This window comes from Pongo abelii, chromosome 2, assembly GCF_028885655.2.
Source record: "Pongo abelii isolate AG06213 chromosome 2, NHGRI_mPonAbe1-v2.0_pri, whole genome shotgun sequence".
NCBI classification, from domain to species: Eukaryota; Metazoa; Chordata; class Mammalia; order Primates; family Hominidae; genus Pongo; species Pongo abelii.
In genome coordinates this window covers 28,884,130-28,912,108 of record NC_085928.1, presented here as the reverse complement: position 1 = coordinate 28,912,108, position 27,979 = coordinate 28,884,130, and the positions used below count along the sequence as shown (strand labels likewise).

The window sequence follows — 27,979 nt, the reverse complement described above, 5'->3', positions numbered from 1 at the left end:
AGTTCAAGACCAGCCTGGCCAACATGGTGAAACCCCATCTCTACTAAAAATACAGAAAAAAAAAAAAATTAACCGGACGTGGTGGTGGGCGCCTGTAATCCCAGCTACTTGGGAGGTTGAGGCAGAGAATTGCTTGAACCTGGGAGGTGGAGGTTGCAGTGAGCTGAGATCATGCCACTGCACTCCAACCTGGATGACAGAGCGAGACTCTGTCTCCAAAAAAAATAAATAAATAACTTTTGTCTTCTAGAACTGTAACATAAATCTGTTTTAAGTCACTACGTTTATGGCATCAGTAGTAAAAGAAATTAATATGCTTAATAATCTTTTTCTTCTAGAACCAACTAGAGTACTAAGTTTAGAATAGGTAAACAACAACCTTGGTCTGGGAGAATTTTTCTCTAAAGCTAAATGTGGCTAAACTTTTGACCCACGTCAGTTATTTACTTTAAACCTAAACTTGGCCAAGTGTGGTAGCTCAAGCCTGTGATCCCAGCATTTTGGGAGGCCAAGGTGGGCAGATCACCTGAGGTCAGGAGTTCAAGACCAGCCTGACCAACATGGTGAAACCCCGTCACTACTAAAAATACAAAAATTAGCCAGGCATGGTGGTGCATGCCTGTAATCCCAGCTACTCAGGAGGCTGAGTCAGGAGAATTGCTTGAACCCAGTAGGCAGAAGTTGTAGTGAGCCGAGATTGCACCACTGCACTCCAGCCTGAGTGACAGCGAGACTCCATCTCAAAAAGAAAAAAAAAAAAGAAATAAAATAAAATAACCAGTTATAAAAGAAAAAATAAATATCTATGTATACGTGTGCATATATATTTACATACATACATATACATATCTACATACTGCAAAAAAATTTTAACGTAACAATTTACAAAAATACATTCATAGAATAATTTTTTTTTTTTTTTTTTTGAGATGGAGTCTGGCTCTGTCGCCCAGGCTGGAGTGCAGTGACACAATCTCCACTCACGGCAAGCTCCGCCTCCTGGGTTCACGCCATTCTCCTGCCTCAGCCTTCCGAGTAGCTGGGACTACAGGCACCCGCCACCACGCCTGGCTAATTTTTTGTATTTTTAGTAGAGATGGGGTTTCACCGTGTTAGCCAGGATGGTCTCGATCTCCTGACCTCGTGATCCGCCTGCCTTGGCCTCCCAAAGTGCTGGGATTACAGGCGTGAGCCAGTGCGCCTGCCCCATTCATAGAATAATTCTAAAAATCATAAATGACAATTGGAAAAACATGGGAAGGTATAACATGTTCTTGGAAGGAAGACTCCAAGACCTAAAAATGTCAAATCTCTCCAAGTTTATCTATTAATTTGATGTTGATCCAATAAGAACTCACAAAGAACTTTTTTTCTCCTGGGAGGGTAAACAATTTGATTTTAAAGTTTATATGTAAAAATGGACTAAGTAATAGCTGGGGAAGATATTTTTTTAAATGGAGCAGTAAAGCAAAATAGTCCTACTAGATACTAAAATTAATTATTGTTATTATTATTATTTTGAGACAGAGTTTCGCTTTTGTTGCCCAGGCTAGAGTGCAATGGCGCGTTCTCGGCTCACCGCAACCTCCGCCTCCTGGGTTCAAGCGATTCTCCTGCCTCAGCCTCCTAAGTAGCTGGGATTACAGGTGCGCACCACTACACCTGGCTAATTTTTGTATTTTTAGTAGAGACGGGGTTTCACGACGTTGGTCGGGCTGCACTTGAACTCCTGACCTCGTGATCCACCCACCTCAGCCTCCCAAAGTGCTGGGATTACAGGCATGAGCCACCGTACCCAGCTAGAAACAGGCCTTCTTAATCATCATGGGATGCATAGGAATATACACTGAACTAATCTCTATGGAGGGCAATTTGGCAAAAATTTTTCCCTCTGTTGCTCAGGTTGGAGTGCAGTGGTGCAATCATGGCTCACTGCAGCATTGACCTCCTGGGCACAAGTGATCTTCCTGCCTCAGTCCCCCACATAGCTGGGACTACACGCACACACTACCACGCCTGGCTAATTTTTTTTTATTTTTTGTAGAGATTGGGGTCTTGCTACATTGCCCAGGCTGGTATTGAACCCTTGGCCTCAAGCAGTCCTCCAACCTCAGCCTCTCAAAATGTTGGGATTACAGGCGTGAGCCACCACACCTAGCCATAAAAAGTTTCAATGACTAATATCCATATTTTGCTTAGCAATTTCATTTCTAGGAATTTATAATAAAAATAGACTCGGCCAGGCACGGTGGCTCATGCCTGTAATCCCAACACTTTAGGAGGCCGAGGCAGGCAGATCACCTGAGGTCAGGCGTTCGAGACCAGCCTGACTAACATGGAGAAACCCCGTCTCTACTAAAAATACAAAAATTAGCTGGGCATAGTGGTGCATGCCTATAATCCCAGCTACTCAGGAGGGTGAGGCAGGAGAATCACTTGAACCCGGGAGGCAGAGGTTACAGTGAGCCAAGATCACGCCATCGCACTCCAACTTGGGGAACGAGAGTGAAACTCTGTCTCAAAAATAATAGACTCATGGTAGTGCAAAAATACAATATTATTTACTGCATCATTTTCATAAGAATGAAAGATTGAAATAAATTTTCCTAAACATGCATATACTTTGATGGGATACACACAAAAAAACCTTAAATCCTCTATCCTGAAGGAAGGCGACAAGGAGAAACAGTATACCATTTCTACAACTCATGAATTTTGAATTACATTATTTTATTATGCACATATACACACTCCCAGTCTTCAAAAAAAATTTATGAAAAACGTTCTCATATTTTGATTTTCTTTCAATGTTTTAGTTATTTTATGTAATATATTCTCTTCAACATAACCCTAATGATGTAAAATTTATCCCTAATTCTCTTACCTGTACCCTCATTCGTTTTCTTCCTAACCCAAATTGTCTAGTATGTTCATCAAAGATTTGAAAGCAGATCTCTTCTAGAATATGATTGTTATATAGCCTTTAATGTTCTACTTTTTAATCTATAGAAAGCTAAATATTTCAAATGCATCAATTCAATAATAATTGATTAAATGTCTTACTATGTGTTAGATTTAAGATAGAGTGATAAAAATATAGCCTCTGGGCTGGACGTGGTGGCTCACACCTGTAATCCCAACATTTTGGGAGGCCGAGGCAGGTGGATCACTTGAGGTCAGGAGTTTGAGACCAGCCTGACCAAAAAGGTGAAATCTCATTTCTACTAAAAATACAAAAATTAGCCAAGCGTGGTGGCAGGCACCTGTAGTCCCAGCTACTTGGGAGGCTGAGACAGGAGAATTGCTTGAACCCAGGAGGCGGAAGTTGCAGTGAGCCGAGACTGCATCACTGCACTCCAGCCTGGGCAATGAAGCAAGATGCATCTCTCTCTCTCTATATATAGCCTCTGGCTTCAAGAAATTTGCTTTCTAGGAACTGTTGAACAATTAAAGACAAATTATGATTTTTTGGAATCAGGACAACTTGATTTAAATTCTGGATTCTAAAAGCATTAGCTCTCTTTGCTTAGGCAAATTATTAGTCTCACCGAATCTGTTTTCTGAATGGCTCCTTTTTCGAGTTCAGATGCGACTTTATTTAGAAAGCCTTTCCCTTACCACGCAATGATAGAAGCACCCCTCTAGTACTGCTTCTTGTTGGCTCCTTGTCTCTTTCTTTGTAAATGTTGGATCTCCGTAGGTACATCGTACAGTATCAGTCTTCTTTACCATCCTTTACATTATATAAGGGTGGGGGCCATGTCTATTTTTTTTTTTTTACCAACTTCTAACCCAGCCCCTGGCACATAGAAACCACTAACAGATGTAGACCATTTTTCTTCTCACCCTGGTCTCTAGGGTTATGTCTAGACAGACCCATTTACTCTTGTCCCTTCCTTGCTCGAGTCAGGCACCTCTCCCTTATCTGTCCTGTCTGCAGTGCTTCTCATTTGTCTGTGTCCCCAACCACAGTCAGTTTGTAACATCAGAGATTTCTTGATGGATCCTTAACACACACTGAATAAATACAAGGCCAATTGCAGTGACTTTATTTTAATGGGTTTTCAGATTTACAGAAAGGGGTTCTTTAGATGGGGCTGTGTCACTAGTCAACCATCTTCACTGTGGAGTCCTAGTCACTGATTTTGTTTTGTAGATCATGAGGATTCATTCAAATTGTCTCCTCTTCCATTCCTTCATAATAGGTTACATGGTCTGAAAGTACATCCCTCCTTTAGTACCTAGAAGCAAATTTGAAATGGTATATTTAAGAGCCGCTTTGAGCTATATGCAGAGTTTGGGGTCAAGAGAGTTAGGGTGTTTTGTGCACTACAATAGGAAAAGAAATGGAACAAAAGTAACTTTTAATAGAGAAAGAATGGCAGATGGAATACTAGACAATAGTGTATAGTCAGAATTGGTTTCCTTTGGGTTACTGAATTGGACCCCTTCTTAGTTATTTCAAAGACTAATGATACCATGTTTTCCAATCCTGTGCTGGTCTTCAGGCCATTCTTTAGGCAAGACATGTTTATACTAGAAGACCATTGATAAATGATACTTTCAGAAGGCAGATGTTATAGCATTTTGAGAGCCTGACTAAGCACTCAACTGGGATGGCTTCCACGTGATGTATAATGTGGAAATTTTTCTGTTCTATTCTTCATGTAAGTTTGGGCTTATTCTAAAACAGTCTGCCTACTGGACAACTGTGCCATTAGCCATCAATAGGCTGAGTTCAGGATAGCCTTGTTTTAATTCCACAGAATATACTGCAGGTCACAAGCACACATATTCTCAAGCTCGCAGAGTTCTAAATATAAGCAGTTAAGTGTAAAGGGTGAGCTTAAGTGCTTACTTGGACCATAACATCTTCCTTAACTGCCCTTCTTCCCTTTCTGCACAGAGCTGAGAACTAAGAGGATAAATTACTAAATTAGCCTTCATTGAGAAGGTTCTGTAGAAAAACTGTTTATTGGCTGGGCGCAGTGGCTCATGCCTGTAATCTCAGCACTTTGGGAAGCCAAGGTGGGTGGATCACGAGGTCAGGAGTTCAAGAGCAGCCTGGCCAATACGGTGAAACCCTGTCTCTACTAAAAATACAAAATTAGTCGGGCATGGTGGCGGGTGCCTGTAATCCCAGCTACTTAGGAGGCTGAGGCCGGAGAATCGCTTGAAGCCAGGAGGTGGAGGTTGCTGTGAGCCAAGATTGCACCATTGTACTTCAGCCTGGACATCAAGAGCGAAACTCCATCTCAAAACAAACAAACAAAAAACTGTTTATTAGTTTTGATACAAATGTCAGATTTTGAAAGCTATTGCCAAATTCAATTCAAATTGAGAACTCCATTATTTGATGTTATAATAATTAAATAATTGTTCACATTAATATTTTAAGTAACACAATTAAGACTGCTTCCATTTGGTATTTGTATAATTTTCTTTTTGGAATAAGAACAAATTATTGGCCAGGTGTGGTGGCTCACACCTGTAATCCCAGCACTTTGGGAGGCTGAGGCAGGCAGATCACCTGAGGTCAGGAGTTCGAGACCAGCCTGGCCAACATGGAGAAACCTTGTCTCTACTAAAAGTACAATCGTCTCTACTAAAAATACATGTGTCTGCCACCACGCCCGGCTAATTTTTGTATTTTTAGTAGAGGTGGGGTCTCACCATGTTGGCCAGGATGGTCTCAAACTCCTGACCTCAAATGATCCACCCACCTTGGCCTCTCAAAGTGCCGGGATTACAGGTGCGAGCCACTATGCCAGGCCCCTGGTTTTCTTTTATACAATACAAGTCTGATTTATAAATATATACTTATATGTATATATCTATATACACAGATATAATATCTATATTTATCTATAGCTATATATAGAGACAAATAGCATATATATACAGAAAGAGACAAAAGCATGTTTGTAGACAAAGGAAGCATCAGATCCAGACTAAGATATGGCAGAGATGTTGAAATTACCAGACCAGGAATTTAAAACAGTGTTGATTAATATGCTAAGGGCTCTAACAGAAAAAATGGACAAGATACAAAACAGATGAGTAATGCAAGTGGGAAGATGGAAATTCCAAGAATCAAAATAAAATGATAGAAATTAGAAGAAAATACTAACAGAAATGAAAACTGCCTTCATGGACTCATATATAGCTGGACTGCCAACAAAAGAATCAGAGGGCTTAAAGAAATGTCAATAGAAACCTCCAAAACTGAAAAGCAAAATGAAAAATCTTTTTAAAAAGAACTGAATATCCGAGAATTGCGAGGCAATTACAAAAAGGTTTCAACATGTAATGAAAATACCAGAAGAGAGAAAGGAATAGAAAGTTGTGAAGTAATGACTGAAAATATCCCAAAATTAATGACATACAAAACCAGAGATCCAGAAAGCTCAGAGATAGGAAGTAGGATAAACACCAAAAATTCAACACCTAGGCATATCATACTCAAACTGCAGAAAAACACAGACAAATAGAAATCTTGAAGTAAGAGAAAAAAACACCTTAACTGTAAAGGAACAAAGGTAAGAATTACATTGGACTTCTCTTCGTAAACCTTACAAACAAGAAGAGAGTAAAGTGACATTTAAAAAGAAGGAAAGAAAGCTGGGCTTGGTGGCTCACGCCTGTAATCCCAGCACTTTGGGAGGCTGAGGCAGATGGATCACCTGAGGTCAGGAGTTTGAGACCAGCCTGACCAACATGGAGAAACACTGTCTCTACTAAAAATACAAAAATTAGCTAGGTGTGGTGGCACATGCCTGTAATCCCAGCTACTTGGGAGGCTGAGACAGAATTGTTTGAACCCGGGAGGCGGAGGTTGCTGAGAGCCAAGATCACGCCATTGCACTCCAGACTGGAAAACAAGAGAAAAACTCTGTCTCAAAAAAAAAGAAGGAAAGAAATGAGAAAATTATCTGCAAAAGATATATCTGATAGAGGACTGTTATTCAAAATATACAAAGGCCTCTTAAAACTCAATAATAAAACAACCCAATTAAAAAATGTGCAAAAAGGCCAGGCAAAATCCTAGCACTTTGAGAGGCTGAGACTGATGGACCACTTGAGCCAGGAGTTTGAGACCGGTCTGGACAACGTGGCAAAACCCCGTCTCTACAAAAAAAAATAGAAAAATTAGGCAGGCATGGTAATGTGCACCTGTAGTCCCAGTAGGAGACTGAGGTGGGAGGATCTCGCTTGAGCCCACAAGGTCGAGGCTGCAGTGAGACATGATCATACCACTGCACTCCAGCCTGGGTGAAAGAGCAAGACCTTCTCTCAATAAAAAATAAATAATAAGTTAAAAAATAAAAATTGTGCAAAAGACCTGAAAAGACACCACACCAAAGAAAATACACAGATGACAAACATATAAAAAGATGCTCTACTTCATATCATTAGGGAATTCCAAATTTAAAAAAATGCAGTACTGGCTGGGCACAGTGGCTCATGCCTGTAATCCCAGCACTTTCAGAGGCCAAGGTGGGCAGATCACCTGAGGTCAGGAGTTTTAGATCAGTCTGGCCAATATGGCGAGAGCCCATCTCTACTAAAAATACAAAAATTAGCCAGGCACGGTAGCATGCGCCTGTGGTCCCAGCTACTCGGGAAGCAGTGGCAGGAGAATCGCTTGAACCCAGGAGGCAAAGGTTGGAGTGAACTGAGATCACGCCACCGCACTCCAGCCTGGGTGACTGCACTCTCTGGGAGACTCTGTCTCAAAAAAAAAAAAGCACTGAAATACTATGGCACACCTATTAGAATGGCTAAAATCCAAACAATATGAAATACTAAGAAGGATATGGTGCAACAAGAACTCTCATTCATTGCTGGTAGGAATGCAAAATGCTACAGCCACTTTTAAAGATAGTTTGGCAGAAATGAGCTATCAGGCCATGACAACACATGGAGGCATCTTCACTACATATTGCTATGTGAAAGCCAGTATGAAAAGGCTACACACTGTATAATTCCAAGTATACACAACATTCTGGAAATGGCAAAGCCATGATGGGCCAGGCACACTGGCTCATGCTTGTAATCCCAGCACTTTGGGAGGCTAAGGCAGAAGGATGGCTTGAGGCCAGAAGTTTGAGACCAGTCTCGCCAACACAGTGAGACCCATCTCTACTAAAAATTAAAAAACAAAACTAGCTGGGTACAGTGGCACACACCTGTAGTCCCAGTGGCTCGGAAGGCTGGGCCAGGAGGATCCCTTGAGCCTAGGAGTTCAAGGCTGCAATGAGCTATGATTGCACCATTGCACTCTAGCCTGGGTGACTGAGCAAAAAGATCTATTGTTTCCAGTGTATGGGCTTGTGGGGAGGGATGAATTGGTGCAACACAAGGGATTTCTAAGGTAGTGAAACTATTCTGTATGACACTATGTTGGATAAATGTCATTTTACATTTGTCAAAACCATAGAATGTACAACACGAATAATAAAACCTAATATGAACTATAGAGTTTAGTTAATAATAAAGTATCTGCTGGGTGTAGAGGCTCACACCTGTAATCCCAGAACTCAGGGAGCCTGAGGTGGGAGGACTGCTGGAGCCCAGAAGTTTGACTAGCCTGGGAAACATGGTGAGACCCCATCTCTATAAAAAAATAAAATAGGCACGGTGGCTCACGCCTGTAATCCCAGCCCTTTGGGAGGCCAAGGCGGGCGAATCACGAGGTCAGGAGCTCAAGACCAGCTTGGTCAACATGGTGAAACCCCATCTCTACTAAAAAAATACAAAAAATTAGCTGGGCGTAGTGGCGGGTGCCTGTAATCCCAGCTACTCGGAAGGCTGAGGCAGGAGAATCGCTTGAACCTGGGAGGCGGAGATTCCAGTGAGCTGAGATCGGCGTCACTGCACTCCAGCCTGGTGATAAAGTATGACTCTAACAATAATAATAATAATAATAATAATAATAATAATAATAATAAAATAGCCAGGCACAGTGGCTCACGCCTGTAATCTCTGCACTTTGGAAGGCTGAGGCGGGTGGATTGCCTGAGCTCAGGAGTTCAATGGTCTTGAACCAGTCTGTTTGCCTGAGCAACATGGTGAAACCCAGCCTCTACCAAAAATTAAAAAAAATTAGCTGGGCATAATGGTATGTGTCTGTAGTCCCAGCTACTTGGGAGGCTTAGGTGAGAGGATGGCTTGAACATGGAAGGCAGAGGTTGAAGTGAGCTGAGATCGTGCCACTGCACTCCAGCCTGGGTGACAGAGCCAGACTCTGTCTCAAAAATAAACAAATTTTAAAAAAAGAAAAAGAGGCCGGGCACAGTGGCTCACGCCTGTAATCCCAGCACTAGGAGGCCGAGGCAGGTGGATCACCTGAGGTCAGGAGTTCGAGACCAGCCTGGCCAAAATGGTGAAACCCCTGACTCTACTAAACATACAGAAAAAAAAAAAAAAAATTGGCTGGGGGCCAGGCGCGGTGGCTCACACCTGTAATCCCAGCACTTTGGGAAGCTGAGGCGAGTGGATCCCAAGATTAGGAGTTCGAGACAAGCCTGGCCAATATGGTAAAACCCCGTCTCTACTAAAAATACAAAAAAATTAGCTGGGCATGGTGGTGTGCACCTGTAATCCCAGCTACTTGGGAGGCTGAGGCAGGAGAATTGCTTGAACCTGGGAGGCAGGGGTTGCAGTGAGCCGAGATCTCATCATTGTACTCCAGCCTGGGCGACAAGAATGAGACCCCATCTCAAAAAAAAAAAAAAAAAGAAAAAAGAAAGAAAAAGAAAAAGAATAATGTATCAATATTGACTCATTAGTTTTTTTCTTCTTTTAGAGACTATGTTGCCCAGGTCGGAGTGCAGTGGCAATTCACAGGTGTGATCACAGAGCACTACAGCCTTGAACTCCTCCTGGGTGCAAGTGATCCTCCTGACTTAGCCTCCCCGGTAGCTGGGGCTACAGCAGGTGACTACCACCATGCCCTGCCCTGCCTCATCAATTGTAAAAAATGTAGCACACTAATGCAAGTTAGTAACAGAGGAAACTGGAGGGGGTGTGAAGCACCACGTACATGGGAATACATGGGAATCCTATACTTTTCACTCAAGTTTTCATTTTCAAAAAAGAGTCCATTAATTAAAACAAAACCAAATTGTATTCTGTACAGCTAACTATTTAGTAAGTCAGTACTCAAGGCATCAGGAGATACCAAAGAAGGTCAGGACACAGCACAGCAATGATTGGGATGCAAGTCATCTACAGGCATGCCACCATTTGTACTTCCTGGTAGACAGTGGACAAGAGACTTTGATACATTTATGTCCTGTTTTTTAGCGAATAGTGGGAAGGCAGAGAGTTTCCCTTGTATGTGACTCTTTTCAATTGCCTTCAAATCAAAATAATACTTATTTTGAGGTGGCATATTCTGATCTCTTACATTGTATTCAAACAGGTTGCTGCTACTTCTCTAGTGTCATTAATCTTTTCATCATCTTCTTATTCCTGTAAGGCAAGTAGAAAAGAACTGTGAAAAATTGCTACAGCAAGATAAACCATCCCTTACCAATCCCTTTAAAATGACCAATAAAATAAAGCATGCACTTCTGGGCCGGGTGTGGTGGCTCACGCCTGTAATCCTAGCACTGTGGGAGGCTGAGGAGGGCAGATCACCTGAGGTCAGGAGTTTGAGACCAGCCTGACCAATATGGTGAAACCCCATCTCTACTAAAAATACAATAGGTTGTTACTCTCAGGGCTCACATTCCACATACTGCAATGGATCTCACAACCTTTTTTTTTTTTTTTTTTGAGACAGGTTCTCACTCTGCTGCCCAGGCTAGAGTGCAGTGGCATTATCACAGTTCACTGCAGCCTTGACTTCCAGGGCTGAGATGATCCTCTCACCTCAGCCTCTCCAGTAGCTGGGACCACAGGTGCATGCCACCACACCTGGCTAATTTTTTTTTATAGAGACAGGGTTTCACTATGTTTCTCAGGCCAGTCTCGAACTCCTAAGCTCAAGTCATCTGCCCACCTTGGCCTCCCAAAGTGCTGGGATTGCAGTTGTGAGCCACCATGCCCGGCTTCCTTCATCTTTATACTCTCCATTCCCCTCTCTTCATGCAGCTCCTCCCCATTCAAAAATGCTTATGGTTTTTTCATTAAAAAAAATTTAAGGCCGGGTGCGGTGGCTCACGCCTGTAATCCTAGCACTTTGGGAGGCCGAGGCGAGTGGATCACTTGAGGTCAGGCGTTCCAGACCAGCCTGGCCAACACGGTGAAACCCCATCTCCACCAAAAATACAAAAATTAGCCGGGCGTGGTGGTGCATGCCTGTAATCCCAGCTACTCTGGTGGCTGAGGCAGGAGAATCACTTGAACCTGTGAGGCGGAGGTTGCAGTGAGCAGAGATCATGCCACTGTACTCCAGCCTGGGTGACAGAGCCAGACTCCATCTCAAAAAAAAAAAAAAAAAAATTAAAAAGGAAAAGAGAGAAAGAAAGAAGAAAAACGGGAAGAAGGGAAGAATGATGAGAGTTAATGAGGGAGGGAAAAGAGAGAAAGAAAGAGACAGAGAGAGACGAAAAGAAAAGAACCTCCCTTGAGGTTACTGCCTCAACTAACTGCTCTCTCTTCCTGCCAGGCTCAGCTAATGAAGGTGATCAACATGTCCTGCTTCTAGTTCTGCACATGTTCTACTCTAAGTTACTGAAATCATATTTTGGCTTCTACTGATCCTCTCAATCTACTTTCAAAAAGGCTATCAGCAGTGTCCTAAACAGTCAGTCCCAAGAGCACCACATTCATCATTACCTTATATGGCCATCTCACTGCCAACCATTTCTTCCTTCTAAGACTCTGTCCGTTGCTCCCTTTACTCACTCATCTGCTAACCTCTAACTGTGTTCTGTCTTCACTGTCCACCTTCCACTGACATGCTGATTATCTTTAGGGTTCCTCCCTCAGTTCCTTTCTACATACTCTTATCCACAATGTATGTGCTGATGACTCCCAAAGATGTTTAGCTCTAACTCATACTTCTCTCAGAACTCTAGAACTTGTCCCAAACACCATAGATTCTTCTCCACTGAATTAGACTTCTACGTTTCCTCCACTTCTAAGACAGCATCTTGCTCTCTTTACTCCTACATCTTACATTTGTCTCATTCCTCCTTAAATGCTTTGTCAGTGTAATGAATTATCTCTTTCTTGAATTACTAATCTCTTATTTATACTCCCATCTATTCTAAGATTTAGCCCACTTACTTTTTTTTCTTTTTCTTTTTTTTTTGAGATGGAGTTTCACTCCTGTTGCCCAGGCTGCAGAGCAATGGTACGATCTCGGCTCACTGCAACCTCCACCTCCCGTATTCAAGCGATTCTCCTGCCTCAGCCTCCCAAGTAGCCGGGATTACAGGCACATGCCACTACGCCCAGCTAATTTTTGTGTTTTTAGTGGAGATGGGGTTTCATCATATTGGTCAGGCTGGTCTCAAACTCCTGATCTCGTGATCCGCCCGCCTTGGCCTCCCAAAGTGCTGGGATTACAGATGTGAGCCAATGTAGCCCACTTAAAAAAAAAAAAAAAGCCCTTAATTTATCTCCACACCTCTCTCATCTCACTTCCCCCCAATTTTATCCAAAAGCTGAAATTTTTACTCATGGATGGACATCGGGAATTCTATAGTCTAAAGCAGTGTTTATATGCATGTACATTTTCCTGGAGAGCACATAGTTATCATTATATTCTCAAACAAGCCCGTGTCCCAAAAGTTACTGAGAGATAATGACCTACAGAATAATGTAGACATAAAATCTTTCTTGGTCTGCTCCTCCACTCCCCAAACTCATTTGTCAATATAAGCTTCAATCACATTGACTAACTGGCAGTTTCTAAGTATATTATATTCTTTTATTTATTTATTTTTAGTAGAGACAGGGTTTCACCATGTTGGCCAGGCTGGTCTTGAAGTCCTAACCTCAGATGATCTGCCCACCTCAGCCTCCCCAAGTGCTGGGAATACAGGCGTGAGCCACTGCAGCTGGCCATCATATTCTTTATTTCCCTGTGTTTGTATTGACTACTTCCACAACTGGTAAGCTCTTCCTCAGAACGTGTAATCTTAAGTTTCCCTAAGCTATTCCAATATAGATTCTTCCTATATATTTTCATAGCTTTTCTTACTCATTTTTTTTTTTTTTTTGAGACGGAGTTTCACTCCTGTTGCCCAGGCTGGAGTGCAATGGCACAATCTCCGCTCACCGCAACCTCCGCCTGCCAGGTTCAAGCGATTCTTCTGCCTCAGTCTCCCGAGTAGCTGGGATTACAGGCATGTGCCACCACACCCAGCTAATTTTGTATTTTTAGTAGAGACAGGGTTTCTCCATATTGGTCAGGCTGGTCTCGAACTCCCGACATCAGGTGATCTGTCCACCTCGGGTGTAATCCCAAACTGCTGGGATTACAGGCATGAGCCACCGCGCCCGGCCTTCTTACTCATTTTTAGTTGAGTAGGCTAGATGGATTTTGTTTTTGCATTCCGAGGTGAGTATCTGACATGTAGTAAAAACTCAACTGTGTGTTTTTTTCCTTTAGAACAAGTCTCTAAAATTGAGGCAGAAATCAGGTCCTGACTTGTCAGATGCTTTGTTAAGGCTAAGAACTAGCCACATTTAGGCACAGCGCGGTGGCTCATGCCCGTAATACCAGTACTTTGGGAGGCCAAGTTGGGTGGATCACCTGAGGTCAGGAGCTCGAGACCAGCCTGGCCAACATACTGAAACCCTGTCTCTACTAAAAATACAAAAATTAGCCGGGCACGGTGGCTCACGCCTGTTATCCCAGCACTTTGCGAGGCCGAGGCAGGCGGATCATGAGGTCAGGAGTTTGAAACCAGCCTGACCAACATGGTGAAACCCTGTCTGTACTAAAAATACAAAAATTAGCTGGGCGTGGTGGTGCACGCCTGTAATCGCAGCTGAGACTCGGGAGGCTGAGGCAGGAGAATCGCCTGAACCCAGGAGGCAGAGGTTGCAGTGAGCCGAGATCATGCCACTGCACTCCAGCCTGGGCGAGAAGAGCAAAACTCCATTTCAAAAAAAAAAGAACTAGCCACATTTATTGAGTTATAATCCACTAGTGAGTTCTTCTTGTATCCTATTTTTGCCTGATCTATGTGGCAAATTAAGAAGACAGCATGTTTGCCCTCTGCTTTCTACTGTTACATTATTTAGAAATCCATCTATACACCTACTTTTCTGTGTGCCACGCTTAACAAGATACATAAGGGTTACCTCTTAGCACAGTCGGGGCATAACAAATTATCTTCTATGCCTGGGGATGGGAAAATGCAGGCAGGTAACAAGAAGAGAGAAATCATCCTCCTGTGAGTGGTTGGCACCCAGGCCTGACCTGCATGAAACTGCAGGCGTACCCAACCCTTTGAGTCTGCCGAGAGAAGTCTGCCATGGACCACACACCACCTGACACCTGGAAAGGAAAAACAAATATAGACAGCAAAAATCAAGATAGCACCCCAACACAACCTCTTAGCAAGTCACTCTTGAATTTGCTCTTATATTCTGCTCACAAATCAATTGAATGAGACACATGAAAATGTAGACCACATAACACTATGATCTAATTTCACAAGTTACATAACCCAAAGAATAATAATTGTTGCTGGCTAGGCGTGGTGGCTCACGCCTGTAATCGCAGCACTTGGGGAGGTTGAGGTGGGAGGATCACCTAAGATGGGGAGTTTGAGACCAGCCTGACCAACATGGAGAAACCTCATCTCTACTAAAAATGCAAAATTAGCTGGGCGTGGTGGTGCATGCCTGTAATCCCAGCTACTCGGGAGGCTGAGGCAGAAGAATCGCTTGAACCCAGAAGGCGGAGGTTGTGGTGAGCCAAGATCACGCCACTGCACTCCAGCCTGGGTGATGAGCAAAACTCCGTCTCAAAAAAATAATAATAATAATAATAATAATAATAATGAAATAAAATAAAATAAAAAATAATGTTTGCCATTTTGAAATGCTTGTTTTGTGTCCAATATTTTGCTAGGTGATTTATGTGTATTAATACATTTACTCTTAAGTACGCTATTAATATTTACTTTCTATTTGCTTTTCTTATTATTTCTTATTCACAGGTGAGATAAATGAAGCTTATGGTGTTAAATATCATAAGTTACTCAGAGCCAAGTCACGGATCCAGGTATTCTGACTGACTTAGAGCCCATTTACCTAACCACTACATTGTACTGCCTCAGCTATAGGAAACAGACAAGCGTCTGTTTAAAAGTGTAAGGAACAGGCTGGGCATGGTGGCTTACGCCTGTAATCCCAGCACTTTGGGAGGCCTAGGTGGGTGGATCACCCGAGTTCAGGAGTTCGAGACCAGCCTGACCAACATGGTGAAACCCCATCTCTACTAAAAACACAAAATTAGCTGGGTGTGGTGGCACGTGCCTGTTAATCCCAGCTCTCAGGAGGCTGAGGCAGGATAATCGCCTGAACCTGGGAGGCGGAGGTTGCAGTGAGCTGAGATCACGCCATTGCACTCCAGCCTGGGCAACAAGAGTGAAACTCCGTCTCAAAAAAAAAAAAAAAAAAAAAAAGTGTAAGGAACAATTTAAGTAGGGAGATATGATATTTGCAAGAAAACAAGCAGTACACTTATGGAACGTCTAAAATTGAGAGAAAGTCAGTATTCTGAAAGACCTACAGCCCATTTACCTAACCACTACATTGTACTGCCTCAGCTATAAGAAACAGACAAGCGTCTGTTTAAAAGTGTAAGGAACAATTTAATTAGGGAGACGGGATATTTGCAAGAAAATAAGTGGTACACTTACAGAACGTCTGAAATTGAGGGAAAGGAGCAGTCACAGTGAACTTACATATCTGTAAATAAGCAGTACATGTGGTGTGACAGCTCCCTGATTAGACTGTGAAACAAGAGAACATGTATGTGTTTAGCACAGTATATATCCAGCAGCTAGACATACCTCTGGACCACAGCAGATGCTTAACAATTGCAGAATGAAGAGAAATATAAAATGATAAGTCACTGTGGGATAATAGTAACTCATACAGCGTATTAATAAAAATTAGAAAGAGGTGTCATCTTTGCTAAGGCAGTGCCCCCAGGCACACAGCTTTATGGCTGGACAATGCCTTTGCACAAATTATTAAAAGGTGCCCACTGTCCCCACATAAAAGAATGTAGCTTGAAGAGCAGAGGATATACCAATTTCAACTTCAGGTCTTCCTTCTGGCTGGTTTCCTTGTATGATGAATAATGTGTCCTACCATACTAGTTAGCTGGAGTAAAATAGGATCTAGAATACTTCTGGAAATGGGAAAATGGGGGAGTAAGAAAAGGATTCAAGCCAAAAAGGAAGGTGACTTGAGATAGCAGACCCTGGAAATAAAAGCAATAGCGAAAAGAACAGCAGGAGTTGGAGAAAAGTGGAGTTAAGTTATCCTCAAGATTTCTTAGAGGGCGCAAGGCGCGGTAGCTCATTTCTGTAATCCCAGCACTTTAGGAGGCCAAGGCAGGCGGATCACCTGAGGTTGGGAGTTCGAGACCAGCCTGACCAACATGGAGAAATCTCGTCTCTACTAAAAAAATAAAAAATAAAAAATTAGCCAGGCGTGGTGGCGCATGACTGTAATCCCAGCTACTCAGGAGGCTGAGGCAAGAGAATTGCTTGAACCTGTGACCTCAGGTGATTCACGTGCCTTAGCCTCTCAAAGTGCTGGGATTAAAAGCGTGAGCCACCGTGCCTGGTGCTCACGCTTTTTTTTTTTTTTAAAGAAAGAGTCTGGATCTGTCTGTCAGGCGAGAGTGCCATGGCACAATCTCAGCTCACTGCAACCTCTACCTTCTGGGCTCAAGCCACTCTCCCACCCCAGCCTCCTGAGTAGCTGGGAATACAGGCACACACCACCATGCCCTGCTTTTTTCGTATTTTTTGTAGACAGGGGATTTCACCATGTTACCCAGGCTGGTCTCTAACTCAGGAGCTCTAGCAATCCTCCCACCTCGGCCTCCCAAAGTGCTAGGCATACAGGTGTAAGCCACCAAGCTCAGCCACTACTATTCTATGAAACATGTAAATCTTCATTTTATAGAACAGGATACTTGGCCGGGAGCAGTGGCTCACGTCTGTAATCCCAGCACTTTGGGAGGCTGAGGTAGGTGGATGGTCTGAGGTCAGGAGTTCGAGACCAGCCTGGCCAATATAGTGAAACCCCGTCTCTACTAAAAATACAAAAACTTAGCTGGGCGTGGTGGCGGGTGCCTATAATTCCAGGTACTAGGGAGGCTGAGGCAGAAGAATCGCTTGAACCTGGGAGGCAGAGGTTGCAGTGAGCCAAGATCGCGCCATTGCACTCCAGCCTGGGCAACAATAGCGAAACTCCATCTCAAAAAAAAAAAAAAAAAGAACAGGATACTAAAGCTTAAAGTAAGTAACTTGCCAATGTCACATATCCAGGAAATGGTAAAGCAAGAATTTGAACCAACACATTCCTCTTATTCACTATGTCATAAATGCCTTAAGGAAGAGAGAAAGAAAAGGGGAAAACCTCAGACTGTGGTCCAAGATTATCAGGTTATGCTTTCTTCCCACCTTGAAATTCTGCTTAGTGATGGAAAAGGGCCACTACTCAGTCACCTGACTTAGAGACCCATCCAGACAAAACATGACTATCCATCAATATGATGGATGGAAGAGAGATGTCCTATGTGAATCCAATTTCTAATCTTTAGATATTTTAGCAAATGCCTTCCCTCTGACCATGTTTCAGTCTTGGACTAATAAAAGTTAACCTTGTCCTCTGGAGTGGGACTCACACTTTAAGGCTGATCTTACCAGAGGCTTGCATCAAAAAGGCCTCAACAGAAACACGAATGGAACATGAATTCAAAGCCTTAGGCTGAACAGCTCTTGCAGCAATTCTTGCCCATGATGCCAACATGGCTCCCGGTGCAGAAGTTATCACTTCAACTGTATTGGTCTCTTCTTCTTCTGCTCTCTCATTCATCTCATAACTTTTCTGAAGCCTTGCTCTCTTGGTCACTGCCTTGCGTTTCCTCGAACATCGCTGTAATCTGGTCTCTTGTGACATTTCAGGCATATCCTGCAAATGAAATTCATGATGAGTATTCAGTAAACCGCTAGGGGTGTAAGGACTTTTGGGTCAATTTTATTATTCTTTTTTTTTTTGAGACGTTGTTTTGCTCTTGTTGCCCAGGCAGGAGTGCAATGGCACGATCGGCTCACCACAACCTCTGCCTCCCAGGTTCAAGCTATTCTCCTGCCTCAGCCCCCCTAGTAGCTGGGATTATAGGCATGTGCCACCATGTCTGGCTAATTTTGTATTTTTAGTAGAGACGGGGTTTCTCCATGTTGGTCACGCTGGTCTCGAACTCCCGACCTCAGGTAATCCACCCGCCTCGGCCTCCCAAAGTGCTGGGATTACAGGCGTGAGCCACCATGCCTGGCCAATTTTATTATTCTTTGTACAGACCTGAACATGTATGTCAATGTGGGAAGGGTTTAGGAATATTAGTTCCCATAAACTGTAAATTCTCCACTGGGAGAAATTTTGGGTTGTTGAAACTGTGCAGGGGAAGGAAAGATTGCTACTGACATCCAGTTGGTAGAGGCTGGGGATGCTGCAAAACATTCTACAATGTACAGGGCAGGCCCCAAAACAAACAAAAAATTATTTGTTGCAAAATGTCAATAATGCCACAGTGAAGAAACCCTGCCTTAGAGGTACAACATATAGAAATGGTGCAACGGCAGGGACCGGACGAATCATGATCAGAACCCACCTTCACACCATCAACACACTCATTACTCACTTGCCGTTGTTCAGGGTAAGCATGCCTATGGAGCCTCAGATAAACTTCGATTTTCTTAGGAAATGAAGAGAGAAATAAAGTTAAAAGTTGACAAAGACTCCCATAATGATTCCCAGCAGCAGATATTCACCCAAGTGTACTAACCTTGCCATTAGTACTCAAACCGAGTTGTTGACACCAGTCCCGCAAAGTGTCCCGACACACCTTATTAATGGGAGGCAAGATGGTCGGCAAGGGAAGGGCTGGTATTTTGCATCTAGCTTTTTGTGGAGCTGTAAATTGTTCATTTGTTTGAAGTAGATGACCTAAGACAAGAATGGAACCAAAGTAGTGATAATTTAAAGTTGGCAAGATTCTTTTAAAATTTTACAAAGATCTAGGGCCGGGCACGGTGGCTCACGCCTGTAATCCCAGCACTTTGGGAGGCCGAGGCGGGCGGATCACGAGGTCACGAGACCGAGACTATACTGGCTAACACGGTGAAACCCCGTCTCTACTAAAAAAATACAAAAAACTTAGCCGGGCGTGCTGGCGGGCGCCTATAGTCCCAGCTACTCAGGAGGCTGACGCAGGAGAATGGCATGAATCCGGGAGGTGGAGTTTGCAGTGAGCCGAGATCATGCCACTGCACTCCAGCCTGGGTGACAGAACAAGACTCCGTCTCATCTCAAAAAAAAAAAAAATTTTACAAAGATCTTTTCACATTTCTCACAACCCAATTTGCATATACACATATCAATTTTTATTTCTTATATTAAAAATGAGGTAACAAGGCCAGGCACGGTGGCTCACACCTGTAATCCCAGAACTTTGGGAGGCTGAGGCAAATTCACCCAAATCACTTGAGGTCAGGAGATCAAGACCAGCCTGGCCAACATGGTAAAACCCCGTCTCTACTAAAAATAGAAAAATTACCCAGGCATACGGCCAGGCACGGTGGCTCATGCCTACCCAGGCATATGGCCAGGCATGGTGGCTCATGCCTGTAATCCCAGCACTTTGGGAGGCCAAGGTGGGTGGATCACCTGAGGTCGGGAGTTTGAGACCAGCCTGACCAATATGGAGAAACCTCATCTCTACGAAAAAAAAAAATACAAAATTAGCCAGGCATGGTGGCACATGCCTGTAATCCCAGCTACTCGGGAAGCTGAGGCAGGAGAATCGCTTGAACCTGGGAGGTGGAGGTTGTGGTGAGCCGAGATCGTGCCATTGCACTCCAGCCTGGGCAACAAGAGTGAAACTCCGTCTCCAAAAAAAAAAAAAAAGAAAAATTACCTGGGCATGGTGGTGAACACCTGCAATCCCAGCTCCAGCTACTCAGGAGGCTGAGGCAGGAGAATTGCTTGAACCCAGGAGCCAGGAGGTGGAGGTGGCAACGAGCTGAGATTGCGCCACTGCACTCCAGCCTGGGCAACACAGTGAGACTCTGTCTCAAAAAAAAAAAAAGGAGGTAACACATTCAGGTATTTAAAGACTTCCCCATTATAATAGCAGACCTGGGACTCAAACCCATGTGGGTTTTTTGTGTTTTTTTTTTTTTGAGACAGAGTCTTGCTCTGTTGCCCAGGCTGGAGTGCAGTGGCGCGATCTCAGCTCACTGCAACCTCTGCCTTCTGGGTTCAAGCAATTCTCCTGCCCCAGCCTCCCAAGTAGGTGGGACTACAGGCAGGCGCCACCATGCCTAGCTAATTTTTGTATTTTTAGTAGAGACGGTGTTTCACTGTGTTGGCCAGGCTGGTCTCAAACGCCTGACCTTGTGATCCGCCCTCCTCGGCCTCCCAAAGTGCTGGGATTACAGGCATGAGCCACCGCACCCGGTTTGCTTTGTTTTGTTTTGAGACAGAGTCTTGCTCTGTCACCTAGACTGGAGTGCAGTGGTGCAATCTCGGCTCACTGCAACCTCCACCTTCCAAGTTCAAGTGATTATCATGCCTCAGCCTCCTGAGTAGCCGGGACTACAGGCATGTGCCACCATGCCTGGATAATGTTTGTATTTTTTGTAGAGACAGGGTTTCTCCATGTTGGCCAGGTTGGTCTTGAACTCCTGGCCTCAAGTGATCAGCCCTCCTTGGCCTCCCAAAGCACTGGGATTATAGGTGTAAGCCATCATGCCCGGCCTCAAACCTATGTTTGGATTCTAAATTCCACGTTTATTTTATGCTACATATAGCAGCCTGTTATTTTCTGTTGCCCTCAACAACCAACTGAATAGAACATTATGTTGGATTTATCCTCCAAAATGTCTAGATTTTGGACCACAAAATATCAGCTCTTCCTATAGAAATCAAAGAAACCACCACATTGTCTATCCCCAATCAACAATGGTCCACATCATTCTGTCAGCCTGAATCATTTTTCTCTACAGCTCCCCATTTCACCTCACTCTGCTTAGCTCTAACCCATCATTATTTACTTCATCTTGAAATTCTCATTATTGGCCTAGAAGATAAAATCCTTCTGAAAATACTTATTTGGGCCGGTTGCAGTGGCTCACGCCTGTAATCCCAGCACTTTGGGAGGCCAAGGCAGGTGGATCACCTGAGGTCAGGAGTTTGAGGCCAGCCTGGCCAACGTGGCGAAACTCCATCTCTACTAAAAATACAAAAATTAGCTGGGTGTGGTGGTGGGCACCTGTAATTCCAGGTACTAGGGAGGCTAAGGCAGGAGAATCGCTTGACCCCAGGAGGCGGAGGTTGCAGTGAGTCAAGACCGCACCATTGCACTCCAGCCTTTGCAACAAGAACAAAACTCCACCTCCAGAAAAATTTTAAAAAAAAGAAAGAAAGAAAACACTTATTTGATGCTTTTATAGGAAGCACTGAGACACTGAGCACAGATACAAAGGGTCATGATTTTAAGAGCTGCTATTCGTAATTACTTGCTAAACAAAATACCAGATGTTTTTCAAAATTATTTAATCTTCGTAGGAGGCAAATATGTATTCATCTCGTTTTTACAGAAGAGGAGATTGAGCTTTATGTGTTGGGAATTTGAACTCATGTGGAGCTGGTCCAGAAGAGCACTCTCTGTCCAAAGCGCTCCCCATGCTTATTTTGTGTCTTAAAAGTAAGGCAGTACAGGCCAGGTGTGGTGGCTAATGCCTGTAATCCCAACATTTTGGGAGACTGAGGTAGGCAGATCACTTGAGGTCAGGAGTTCGAGACCAGCCTGGCCAACATGGTGAAAGCCCGTCTCTACCAAAAATACAAAAATTAGCCAGGCTTGGTGGCCCATGCCTGTAATCCCAGCGACTTGGAAGGCTGAGGCAGGAAAATCGCTTGAGCTCGGAAGGCGGAGGTTGCAGTGAGCCAAGACTGCACCACTGCACTCCAACCTGAGTGACACAGTGAGACTCCATCTCCAAAAAATAAATAAATAAATAAAAGTATGGCAGTATATTGGGCTTAGCAAGCAAGAAGTATGAGAGTTTGCAAAACTTTTTAACACAGATTAACAAGGTGAGATTTAAGCTGGGTGTTGTATAGCCAGAGGATAGGAAAGACAAATCTTACTTTTTCCTGGGCTTCCCAGAGTTGTAGGAGTAACTAACTGAGCAATCCCTGTCCTCATACCTTGATTGTATTTCTTAGGCTTCTCCAGTTTGACATCAGAAGTTGAAGAAACACTTGGTTCCATTTGTTCCATATTTGTGTCATCTTTAACTGGCACCAGTGTCAAAATCACACTTTCCTCATCATCTACTTCCCCCTCAAAGAAATTCTGGAAAGAGAAGTCAGTCACTGATTTTCATTTGATGCGGTACAACTAAACTGCTTGCTTTCAAGGTAAAAGTCATGAATAAGGAACTGAGAAGACAGTAGGTGGATGGAGAAGAGAATTACTGGGATTCCTTGAATGTGATGTTGATTAGCAGACCCTTTATTAAATAAAGGAAACATGGAAAAAAAAAAAAACGAGCAAAAGCCAATTTACATGTAGGTGTTAACGAAAGAGAAAATAGAAGGGTGGGGCTTGGGTTTAGAGAATTATTTCCCTCAGGGCCTTCCTCCTCATCAGCCAAAACACAAAACACTTTCATTAAGTCTCCTAAATCTGTATGGAATGTGTTCTTGCCTTTCCATCTTCTATCATGATTCCCAAGATTCCCAATTCCCATATCAAATTTCACAGCACAAGCAATAACCTCCTGTTATCCCCAAATCCACTGTAACTCGCTATTTCTGCACCGATTGTTCCATGCTTGTCGAAAATTCTTCAATGGCTTGGTCATTGTTATTCTGGTTAATGACAAAACTCAAATTAGCTCACGGAGCTGTGTAGCTTACAAATTCTCCAACAGTCTGGTCCCTGCCTGCCTCTCCAGCTCATGACCTCTGAGCTTTCTGAGCTCCAGCCACACTGGGCTCATTTCAGCTCCAAGACCTGAGGAGAGTGTATCTGTTTTACTCTCTGTTGCTTTCACAGAAACACAGCAGTCTACACAGAGTAGGCATTCAATGTTGTTTTTATGATCTGATGAATAAAAGATAAAGTAGGAAAGCAGGTAGATAGAAAGAAACTAACATTTACTGGTTCTCTACAGTACACAGGCACTATGCTAGGTGTTCTGTATTTCTCAAATTTAATTCTCATAGTATACTTGTAGTAATTTATTAATTTTCCTGCTTTACAAATGAGGAAACTAAATGAGCAATGCCATAGAGTAACACAGGCTTGAGTACGGTTCTGAAGTTAGCTTTTCTTCTCAAGTCCAAGGGTGAATAAACTCCATTCCAGTCCTATTCCAATATTCTCTTCTAGTGCTGATGCCACACTCCTGTCTCCTATTTAACCTCTTCAATGGTTTCCCATTACTCTTAGTTTACTTCAAAATAACACTGACATTATTTGGGGAATATTACTCTATTATAGAGAAAAGTAGGGGCTCAAAGCAGCTATGTGACTTCCCCATAATCTATAGCTAATATTGGCCAATTCAGTCCTTTAGCCAGAGGAGGTGTACAGTGACGCCTGTAAATACACTATGACACCTTCTCTAGTTTCTCATAGAGCCAGGACTACCCAAGCCTAATCTTGAAACTCATTTGGTACCAAGGCCACTGGGAGCAGATATTTCCTACTCCGAAAAAAAGTAACCAGTTGGTCACTTTACTTTATGACTTTATCCACATTACCGCCTTCACTTTCTTATTACCTTTGCTTTTAAAAAAAATTTTACTTTTTATTTTTAATTATCTTTCCTCTAATATTATTATGCTCCATGCCATTTTTATTTATTTATTTATTTTTACCATTTTTATCTTGTCCAGCTATAGCACTTCTCATCTTTCCTACCAAAGAAATATTTTCCTTTGGACTAGGAGGAGAAAATTTTACTTCTTTTTACTCTCATCCAAATGCACATAAAAGCACAATCACATGAAAGAAAACTAACAATCTATTTGCAAAGCAAAGAGGAGGAGGTTTCAAGATGGAGATTTCTTACATCCAGGAATGAAGATTTGTGGTAAAAGAGAAACATAAGGGAGACCTAGAAAGACTCTGAAAAGCGACTGTGAGAAAAGTAGTTCTATTAGAATGAAACTTACCTTCTTGCTGCTATCCAAATTTGCCTCTGACATTTTCAGCAACACCCTGGGGAAGGCAAGGACAGCAATGTTAAGGATATGGTAGTTTACTTCTCTTAACCTGCTTTCTCCTTTTATAAGCAAATGTCTCCTTCTACTTCCTGTTACCCAGATGAGCTCTGTTTTCCTTTCCTCCTTTTTTTGCCCTCCCTCATTTTCTGGTAATGGGATAATTTTATCAATTTTATACCCTGTCTTGTCCATTCAGTGATAATGTTTTTTTAAAAATTAGGCCGGATGCGATGGCTCATGCCTGTAATCCCAGCACTTTGGGAGGCCCAGGGGGGCGGATCACTTGAGTCCAGGAGTTCGAGATCAGCCTGGGAAACATGGCAAGACCCCCATCTCTACGAAAAAACACAAAAATTAGGCGGGCGTTGTGGCGAGCGCCTGTAATCCCACCTACTCGGCAGGGGGTGGTGAGAGGACTGCTTGAGCCCAGGAGGCGCAGGCTACAGCGATCCGAGATCGTGTCACTGCACTCCAGCTTCGAGAGACTCTGTCTCAACAAGTGAAAGAAGTAAAGAAAGAAGAAAAAAAATAGGTAAAACTTGAAAGAAAACTGAAAATGACAAACACTTGTTGACAAGTTCCAATGGAATGAACAAAATGCTTTAGAACAGTTATAGGACGATATTGGTAATAAATTACTTATTATGAAGGGAACGGAAAAAAGATTCAGAGCATTTTAGGCAGGTATTTTACACCTGATTTATGCACGTGGGTATGTTACTCACTGAAAGACCCCGGATTTAAACTGTGGGGGTTGGATAACATAATCTCTCTTCGATCTAGTTCTAAATACAAATATTAAGCCTGCAATAATATTGAGCTGGTTAGAGGAGAAGGATTTGGCTGTTCAGAATAGCAACAAGAGCCAAAACACTAAGGCAAGTGATGGAGTAACGAAGGCAGAAGGAACGGATGCACTTAGGAATTGCTGGAGCCTAATGTTGGACACAGAATGTGGCAAAATATGAAGCAGGTGTTCTCATAGGTCACTCTAAGAAGCCAGAGCAACTAAAGGAAATTTCATTCACAAATAATATGGCAGCACTGGACAACCGAGTACAATGAATGGGCTTTCTCTGTCCCTGGGAAAATGATTTGGTCCATTAATCTCAGGACCCAAGGTGACCATGGTCCGTTTAAGTTAGTAGTATATTTAATACATTCAAAATATAGTCTGGACCTGGCACGGTGGCTCATGCCTGTAATCCTTTGGGAGGCCTTTGGGAGGCCGAGGAAGAAGGATCACTTGAGTCCAGAAGTTCGAGACCAGCCTGGGCAATATAGTGAGACCTCGTCTCTATGAAAAAAAAAAAAAAAGTAAATAATTTTACAAAAGAAAAAAAGTGTAGTCTGAAAAGGCTCAGCTTCAGTTTATCGAGGAACTAATTGGAAAAATAAATTATGAGGCCCCACCCCACCACCCTAGACATCAGATCCTGGAGGGTGGGGCTGAGGGGCTGAGGAATCTGGGCTTCACAAGCCCTCCAGGTAATTTTCTCTTTTTTTATTTTTTTAGACAGGCTCTGACGCCCAGGCTGGAGTGCGGTGGCGCGATCATAGCTCACAGAAGCCTCGACCTCCTGGACTCAAGCGATCTTCCCATCTCAGCCCATGCCATCCCACCCCCGCCCCTCCCCCAACACTCCAGTAGTTGGGATTACAGGCCCGCGCCACCACGCCCCGCTAATATTTAAATTTTTTGTAGAGATGAGACCTGGGACGGAAGGGGATTGCGGGGACGGAGAGGATGTGGGTAGGGGGCCTCACTGTGTTGCCCAGGCTGGTCTTGAATTCCTGGCTGAGTTCCCAGACTCAAGTTGATCCTCCCTCCGCAGCCTTCGGAGTGGGTGGGACTACCGGCCTGCACCACCACGCCCGGCCCTCCGGATGATTCTTAAGCTCCTGAAGTCTAGAAGCCTTGGCTAGATCAGGATATAAACAAAGGGCTTTGGAGACAGGCAGTCCGCGGCAGATAATGATTGGAATTCCGGCTCCTCCCTTCCAGGATGGAACCTGAATGCAGCCCTCTAAGATGCAACCAGAAAAGCACTCCGCCTACCCGGTTGGGTGTGGCCCCTGGTGCTTTTAATGGGCAATTTAAAGGAAAGCTGACCTAATGGCCTGAGTTGATCCTAATGCCTTAGGTAGGGACAGGATTTCAAGTGGGAAGACCATTTCATTACCATGTTTTCTTTTCTTCATAGCATTTTTTACAATATAATCATTTTAGGCCGGGCGCGGTGGCTCACGTCTGTAATCCCAGCACTTTGGGAGGCCGAGGCGGGCGGATCACTTGAGGTCAGGAGTTCAAGACCAGCCTGGCTAACACGGCGAAACCCCGTCTCTACTAAAAATACAAAAATTCGCCGGGCATGGTGGTGCATGTCTGTAATCCTAGCTACGCGGGAGTCTGAGGCACGGGAATCGCTTGAACCCAGGAGGTGGAGGTTGCAGTGAGCCAAGATCACACCACTGCACTCCAGCCTGGGCGACAGAGAGACACTCTGTCACAAGAAAAAAAAAATCATCTTATTTGTTTTCCTGGGTTTTTTCCCCCCAGCTTTTTGAGAATGTTTTATTATGGGAAAGTTCAAACATGTACAAAAGTATGTCTACTTTTTGTCATAATAATTTACTTACAGCTAGTCTGGTTTCATCTAAATTGCCGTCCATTCCTCCTCCATGGGTTATTTTGAAACAAGTACCAGATCACCTATGATTTCGTTCATAAATTCAGGGAAAAGGCCGGTGCCGTGGCTCACACCTGTAATCTCAGCAGGTCAAGCGGCCGAGGTGGCAGAAACACTTGTGCCCAAGAGTATGAGACCAGCCTGGGCAACATAGTGAGATCTCATTTTTACCAAAAAAATAAAAATGAAAATAAAAATAAAATAACCGGGCGTGTGGGTGTGGTGAGACATGCCTGTGGTCCTAGCTACTCAGGGGGCTGAGGTCAGAGGATCTCTTCAGCCCAGGAGCCTGAGGCTCCAGTGAGGCTGTCTCAATAAGTAAATAAATAAATCCAGGGGGAAAAATACTTTGTTCCTACTATAACTACGATATCCTTTTTACATCTAAACATAATTTAAAAAATCATTATTTAATATTATCAAAGTATTCAAATATGTTATGTTCAAATATCCAGCAGTATTCAGAACTCCAATTATCTGGCCAGGCACCGTGGCTCACGCCTGTAATCCCAACACTTTGGGAGGCCAAGGCAGGTGTATCATCCGAGGTCAGGAGTTTGAGACCAGCTGGCCAACATGGAGAAACCCCGTCTGTACTAAAAATACAAAAATTAGCCAGGCATGGTGGCACGCACCTGTAGTTCCAGCTACTGGTGGGGGCTGAGGCAGGAGAATTGCTTGAACCCAGGTGGTGGATCTCAAAAAAAAAAAAAAAACAAACAAACAAAAAAAAAAAACTGCAGTTATCTTGTATATTTTTCTCTTCCCTCATTTTCTTTTTTTAACAATCTGTTTGAATCAGCGTCCAATCAAGGTCTGTGATAAGTTGA

General features: G+C 43.4%; 1 protein-coding gene across 3 annotated transcripts; it reads right to left on the bottom strand.

Moving 5' to 3' along the window:
* Window positions 1-4,034: 4,034 nt before the first annotated feature.
* DPPA2 (developmental pluripotency associated 2) lies at window positions 4,035-26,480 on the bottom strand. Of its 3 annotated transcripts, none has more exons than XM_002813312.4 (9): window positions 26,174-26,480; window positions 24,409-24,454; window positions 22,432-22,579; window positions 19,004-19,164; window positions 18,860-18,913; window positions 17,862-18,129; window positions 14,269-14,464; window positions 10,412-10,476; window positions 4,035-4,241 (listed from the first exon to the last, which is right to left on the bottom strand). In XM_002813312.4, exons 2-8 carry the CDS (start codon window positions 24,439-24,441, stop codon window positions 10,434-10,436), a joined length of 903 nt encoding a protein of 300 aa, XP_002813358.4. In that variant the 5' UTR covers window positions 24,442-24,454; window positions 26,174-26,480; the 3' UTR covers window positions 4,035-4,241; window positions 10,412-10,433. The 3 variants fall into 3 exon arrangements, with proteins under 3 accessions (XP_002813358.4, XP_024100728.3, XP_024100727.3); XM_024244960.3 differs by having other exon boundaries at window positions 26,227-26,480; XM_024244959.3 differs by lacking the exon at window positions 26,174-26,480 and adding an exon at window positions 24,638-25,121.
* Window positions 26,481-27,979: the final 1,499 nt, after the last annotated feature.

Excerpts from the sequence above, each read along its gene's own strand:
- DPPA2 (XM_024244959.3), bottom strand. Across the intron at positions 19,165-22,431 it reads GCCTAAGAAATACAATCAAG|GTCATCTACTTCAAACAAAT; the intron begins GTATGAGGACAG and ends TTCTTGTCTTAG. Across the intron at positions 14,465-17,861 it reads CTTTTTGATGCAAGCCTCTG|GTGTCAGGTGGTGTGTGGTC; the intron begins GTAAGATCAGCC and ends TTTCCTTTCCAG.